The sequence below is a fragment of the Quercus suber genome, unplaced genomic scaffold (genome assembly GCF_002906115.3).
Source record: "Quercus suber isolate HL8 unplaced genomic scaffold, Cork oak 2.0 scaffold_433, whole genome shotgun sequence".
Classification (NCBI taxonomy): Eukaryota; Viridiplantae; Streptophyta; class Magnoliopsida; order Fagales; family Fagaceae; genus Quercus; species Quercus suber.
In genome coordinates, this window is record NW_027069884.1 from 239,059 (window position 1) to 245,545 (window position 6,487).

The following is a 6,487-nucleotide window of genomic DNA, read 5'->3' on the forward strand; positions in this document are numbered from 1 at the left end:
TGAAGGAAGTGTAACAGTAAAGCATAAAGTAGTGGAGAGATAAAGAGGCAAAAAGGGAGGAGAAAAGTTTGAAGAAGTGTAATAATAGATTTGAACTAACAAGGAGAAAAGAGTTTTTTTTTTTTTTTTTTTTTGAGAATTGGGAGAAGAAAAGTTTAAAAAGAGAAAAGAAAATATAAAAAATAAGTGGATGATGTGACCGCTGATATAGCTCAACAGAAGTGCAACAATAATAAATGCTATGATTTCAATAAAAATAATAATAAATGCTATGTTTCAACTTTTATATATATATATATATTTGGTATTAAATAAAATAATAATAAAGATTTATTAACTAAACTAAGAAAGATATTAAAATTTTCAGAAAAATTGAAAATAGTTTTAATTACCAAAATTTTGGTTTTAATTAAATAAACACAAATAATGCTAGGGAAACATCCAAATTTACTAGTGACATTATTGACGAAGCATTTTAGTATTAAAAAGCTAAAAATTAATGCTATATTCATATCTAGTAGTCAAAACAATTCCTTAGTAGTCAAAACAATTCCTTAGAAGATGAGTCTACTTGCAACTAAATTCTCATCCATTGATCTTATAATATTACAACATGTATTAAAAATAAAAATTCATATCAATATTCTAATATATCTTTAAAAATAAATATGAATTAAATAAAATTAATATACCTTGTTTAANAGATTTGAACTAACAAGGAGAAAAGAGTTTTTTTTTTTTTTTTTTTTTTTTGAGAATTGGGAGAAGAAAAGTTTAAAAAGAGAAAAGAAAATATAAAAACTAAGTGGATGATGTGACTCAACAGGAACGTAACAACAATAAATGCTTTGCTTTAACTTTTATATATATATATATATATATATAATTCTTTTATGTGGATTTGAAAATTACAGTTATTTGTCAATATGAACACTTCAGTTACCCAAAAATAGATGATGAGAGATTGATTGATCAAATTATTTTGATAAATTTAGTCGACGCTAAATACTTGCTTTTAATTGTTAAAGTAAATGGAAAAAATATACGAAGAGAATCAAAAATTCAAGAGAAATACATGGAATTAACGTGATTTGGTTTAATGAACTTATTACTTGCACTACAAAAATGGATTAGGTTTTTTAATATAGGTAACATTAGGATTCTTATTTCTTAGTAGAAAGAACCTGAATAAGGATTATACAACATACTTTGGGCTTGACTAGATCATACAATGGGCTTGTACACGTCTATTTTTAGTCCACAACTTCTCTGCAATTATTAAACTTCAGCTAGTTAGCACCCAGTACTACTCAAGTACGAGCTCGTCACAACTCCAATTGGAAAACGCAAATTACCAAATACTAGAAAATATATGTTTGACTCCAATATCATGAGTACTTAAAATGAGGAAAGAAATTTATCAACCATCTGCAATCAAAGACAAAAGTTATTATAATAAAAATAGGGCAGTGACAAACTTTCAATCTTTAGAGTCTGAATTATCAAACAACATGAATCACAAAAAATAATGGAATGTAGACCTAGACAATAAAGAATGATATTGTATTTATGATATTTTTTCAGTCAAAAATTTACATCTTGTATGGTGAGTGAAATAATTGGAGGATAAGCAATTCAGCAGAAAAAGACTGTAAAATTTGTGTCTCAAAACCTGGCTGTGGACTCTGCAACTATACATTTGGAAAGATAAATGCACCTTCTGTGCCAAAGTTTAGTTCAATTGGGATGAAGCGGTGCCCTTAATTAGAGAGCTGGATGTCTGATTGTATTCAAGCCACCTCTCTGCTTTACTTCAAGGTTTAAAATTGCATCTATCAACCCACTACAAGTGTTCCCTCTTTCCATCTAAAATGCCCCATAAACTAGCCACTAACATTATCAGGTTCCTTAGAACGAGATGATTCAACTATTTCTGGAACTCGATCAAGCAAGCGGTCCATCTCCTCTGGAAATTCAGCCTTTGCTCGATTAGTTTTTCCTCCAACGACAACCATAGTTCCATCTTGTAAGGCCCAAATCTTTTGGATGTTCAAGGAAAAAAAAATATGGGAAAAGAGGAGTATGTATTAAATTGGAATCATGGTATCAATTATGGCAATATCAAACCAAAAATAGAATTATTAATAAAAAGAAAAACAGAAATTTTAACACATTGCACCCTTACAGTGTAAAAGTAATGATGCAAGAAATTCAATTTATTAATTTTGTTATTACCATTCTTAAGTCCAGAACCACATTCAAATTTTGATATATATTCTTAAATAACAACACCAATCGATTTTTGGTGTAGGCGGAGTTCGAACTCCAGATCTCTTATTCGACGATAAGAGCCTTTATTAGTTGAGTTAATTGGAACTCACTCAATTTATATATATGTAAATTGTAACTATAGCCAGATCAGTATGACCAAATACAATATTATTATGAACCTTTATAATTCAGGCATATAATTACTATATTTGAAACATATACAGCCAACCTCTATCATGTAAAAAGATGTTTTACCCGTGAATGAGATAGAAAACTGATGCAAGTTGTGAGCATTAGAGCACCAAATCCAGCATAAACAATTGGCACCCCAGGATCAGTCTGAGAAAAAACCATGTTTAGCTCCAACACAAATACAAATAAGTAGTCAAAGAAAACCCTATATTGTTAGTATAGCAGTTAATTTGAGTCATCACCTTCAGGTCAAGGCCACTGCTGCCTATTGCATCTACGATAACAATTCTTGAACCATCTATGTCAATCGGGAGCTTAGAGCCAGGCCGTCGAACTCCAGAAAATTTTCCTTCCAGATCATATATGACAATTGATTGTAGATCACGAGCAAGCATTGATCTGAATCCAAATGAAAAAGGGAAAAGGATATTAGAATGAAGGGAAAATACTGAAAAGACAAAATACAGGGCTATATGGACAACATACTTTTTTCCCATAACCTTAAGAGAATGAGCATATATAATTGGAATACATATATCTTATATCGAGTGTGTGTAGTGGTGGAAAAATACATACATTCCTTTTACATTAGGCGATTCGGCATCTCCAACTGGTAAGAAAGTGCCAAAAAGCTTCTTGTCTCCATTGATCTTTAGGGGTGCCATTGCCAGATTAAAAGGTCCTTCATCATCCTTAAGTATTTGCAGTGCTGAAAAACTCCAATCTGTCTGGTATATAGTGATTCCACCATACCTTAAAGGATCATTTACGCTAATTGTTTTCCTCATTATCTCCTTCCCATTAAGGTCAAAGAGCGAAAGATCGGTGTAAAACTGGGACACCTATAAATCCAAAGAAAGAACACAAAAAATGTCTAGCAATGAATAAGAAAAGTGAGAGGGACCATCACTATAGAGATTACTAAAGGAGCATATTTCAAATCAGCTATAGGGATCCCAATTGATGAGCTCATGAAGACTTACTCTCATCCATTGGATTAACGACTTAGGGAAGGGTCCCATTGAAAAATACAGTCATAGAAAAAAAATGAATTTTTTCCAATAAAAATTTGACAGGAAGTGTTCGATCAAATTAAGAATTTAATGCAAAACTAATAAACTCGTAATAAGGTTTTTCCCTTATGGTTTTTCACTGATGTCAAAACAAAATCAACATCTACCTCTCCACTGTCATAGTAATCCATGTAGAATCTGTTAATATGAACCTCAGTATTGAAAGCATCAGTGGGAGTAGAGAGAAACCCAGTTGGGCCTAATACATCTCCAACAACAAAATTCAGTCCCTGTGGAACTGTGACTGAACCTCTGAAGCTCCCAGCTGCACTGAGAGTTCCACCGGCCATTATGAGAAGCATTGCTAAATGTACTCCAATAGGGGCAAACCGACCAGCAAGCCCCTTAAAGGCATATAAAGATGGTCCTTTCAGGAATACCTACAGCATCCAAACAACAGATTGCATGCGGGACATCATTAGTAAAAACTACCATCAGAATTCCATACCTTGAGCAGGTAAAATGCAAGCCTAGCCAAAAGAACAGGCATCAACTTTTCTTTTAAGTGTAGAAGAGGGATGAATGTATGGAAACAAAAACTTACACTACTTAATTTAAGGAAATAAGAAACATACATGTGCACACATACACAAAATGAGAATGAGAAAGAAAATAAAGCAAGCAATAATAAGATTGTATGACCTCATATCCCGCTCCCATCAGAAGAACACCTAAATCTTGAACTGATGCTCTAGGTAGAGTGTCTGAATATTCCTGCTTGCGGATAGCCTCAGAAGAGTCTAAGAAATTCCATCTGCATATATAAATATCAACCAAGTTCTGTGATTGAAAAGTTTCTCCAACTCATTCTAAAGCCAAAGAGGACCCAAATATGAGAAAGCAAAATAATAAATAATAACAACAATCATTCAATTAGACCTTCTTGCAACCTTAACCAGGGGTATCTGTGTTGTGTAAGTGCAGGCCAAGAGCGATGCACCCAGGAGAACTAATGTTCCAAGAAAAACGGGAGATGAGTACATGTGGTCAAACCCAAGGGTGAGAACCCATCTCCAAGTGAAAATTCCCAATACAGGATTGTCTTCAGGGTACTTTTGAAAATAGAAGTCTGGAGCTTCACCTTGATCAATGAAAGTACCTGTAGAAGCATCACATAAATACAAGACCAATTTCTAATTATAACACATCAGGGCAAAATTACAAACAATACTTTATGAAGCTAAAGCAGTTTGACAACATGGCTATCCCTTTATGTCGTAAAATCTCATCTCCTAGGTCATTTTGTTGGAAATTATAATTCACTGTCCAATTATTGAAGACCAAATCAAGTTATTAATTGCCAGAGAATATAATGGGATTGGTTAATAAATGAAGAAATTGTTTGCTATAGAATATCATGAGATTTATGCAATCAATACGCAATTCAAACTTAAATTGACATTGTCATTTGTGTATACTCTTCATTATAAATAAGGATTCCATGGTAATGTATTATCAAGAAAGATCTATGAGAAAATGTAGCGTTTTGGACTCTTGTCCCATGGATGTAGGCCTCAAGGCTGAACCACGTAAACTATCATGTTTTCTCCCTTCTCTTTTCTTCCTCAAATCACAAATTTCTACACTTTTAAGACCTAGTGTCATAATCTTTGAAATCTATCAGTGGCAATTTTTTGTACAAGTAAAGAGTATGAAAGTTAATTTTTTTCGAGTACTAAACCATGCTATTTAACATTACACAATTATCAATCTATGTATTCAAAAACCAAAGGAAATTTAAACAAATTTCTCAGCTTCTAACTAACACACACCCCAACTGTACTCAATTCCCAAAAAGAGAAAAGAACAAATACTACCACAACATACCAAGGGCCATTAAAGCAGCAACAGCGAACATTTCTCCAATAGCCAAAGGCAGATTAGACAAAACCCCCAGAACCTTTCTGGGGAACCTCTTCACCAACCTCATCAAACTACCTCCTGACTTTGCTTTAACCTCCCCATTTCCATTGCCTTCACCACCACCACCACCATCACCATCTTTCTCCGCCAGTGACGGTGCTGCCTCTGACAACACAATCTTCTTGGATATGTTCTTGTCCTTGTTCTTGATATCTTGAGGTGACTTCAGCTTGCAAGTAACTAAGTTGAATGAGAGAAACCTCGAACTGTGGAATCTGTGAGTTTTGGTACTGTATGGATTAATGAAGTGGGGTTTGAAGGTGGAGTGAAGAAGATGGGAATTGAGGAAAAGGGTTTTTGTGGGACTCAGAGTTAGAGCCACCATTGTTGGAAATTATGGAACTTGTTGGCCTCTCAGTTTCGGAACTGAGGTGTGAAGTGAAGTGTAACAACCATTGCTGTCTGTTGCTTTATCCAAAACCAGATATTTTGTATATCTCGTGCAAAGGTCGGCGCTACGCTTCGTTTTATCAGTTGACGTGGCTTTAGATATGAGATAATCTAATTACACAATTACTGGGACACAACTTTAATTTCTCGCTGAGACTTTTTTTTTATTTTGAGTTTAATATATTTTTTAATTTAAATTTATTTATTAAAAACTAAATTTTGTATAGATGTAGTGTAAAACTTATGTTTTATTGTTTCAATCTCAACATATCACATCATCTTATAACATCTTTAAGAATAAACACAATTACACCCGATCAATTCTAATACTCATATATAAATCGAACCAAATTGAGAATTTATTGAGATGTTATTTAATGTGGTAGGATGTATTAAATTTTAAGTAAAATGTTGATGTGACAATCACTTATTGGATAGTGTAAAACATGAGTTTTACACCACATCCTTACCAAATTCAAACTCTATTTTTTAGGGAAAAAAATTTTAGGAAAAAAGTTTCACTAGTAGTAGTTTTTTTTTTTTTTTTAATTACAATTTTAATCCAATTTTTTATTTTTTAAGAATAAAAATTATCTAATTAGATTTGGGGTATTTTTGACATTTTTTGAAGTCATAAC

At 32.9% G+C, this 6,487-nt stretch overlaps 1 protein-coding gene across 2 annotated transcripts; it reads right to left on the reverse strand.

The window, feature by feature from the left end:
• Window positions 1-1,474: 1,474 nt before the first annotated feature.
• LOC112032517 (cytochrome c biogenesis protein CCS1, chloroplastic) lies at window positions 1,475-5,868 on the reverse strand. Of its 2 annotated transcripts, XM_065761893.1 has the most exons (8): window positions 5,364-5,868; window positions 4,416-4,635; window positions 4,179-4,290; window positions 3,644-3,916; window positions 3,040-3,305; window positions 2,706-2,862; window positions 2,527-2,610; window positions 1,475-2,039 (listed from the first exon to the last, which is right to left on the reverse strand). In XM_065761893.1, the coding sequence occupies exons 1-8, from the start codon at window positions 5,782-5,784 to the stop codon at window positions 1,884-1,886; spliced, it is 1,689 nt and encodes a 562-aa protein (XP_065617965.1). In that variant the 5' UTR covers window positions 5,785-5,868; the 3' UTR covers window positions 1,475-1,883. The 2 variants fall into 2 exon arrangements, with proteins under 2 accessions (XP_065617965.1, XP_065617966.1); XM_065761894.1 differs by lacking the exon at window positions 3,644-3,916.
• Window positions 5,869-6,487: the final 619 nt, after the last annotated feature.

Excerpts from the sequence above, each read along its gene's own strand:
- LOC112032517 (XM_065761893.1), bottom strand. The coding sequence starts at position 5,784 with ATGGTGGCTCTAACTCTGAGTCCCACAAAAACCCTTTTCCTCAATTCC. Across the intron at positions 4,291-4,415 it reads CTGGTTAAGGTTGCAAGAAG|ATGGAATTTCTTAGACTCTT; the intron begins GTCTAATTGAAT and ends TTATATATGCAG. Across the intron at positions 3,917-4,178 it reads TGATGGGAGCGGGATATGAG|GTATTCCTGAAAGGACCATC; the intron begins GTCATACAATCT and ends TGGATGCTGTAG.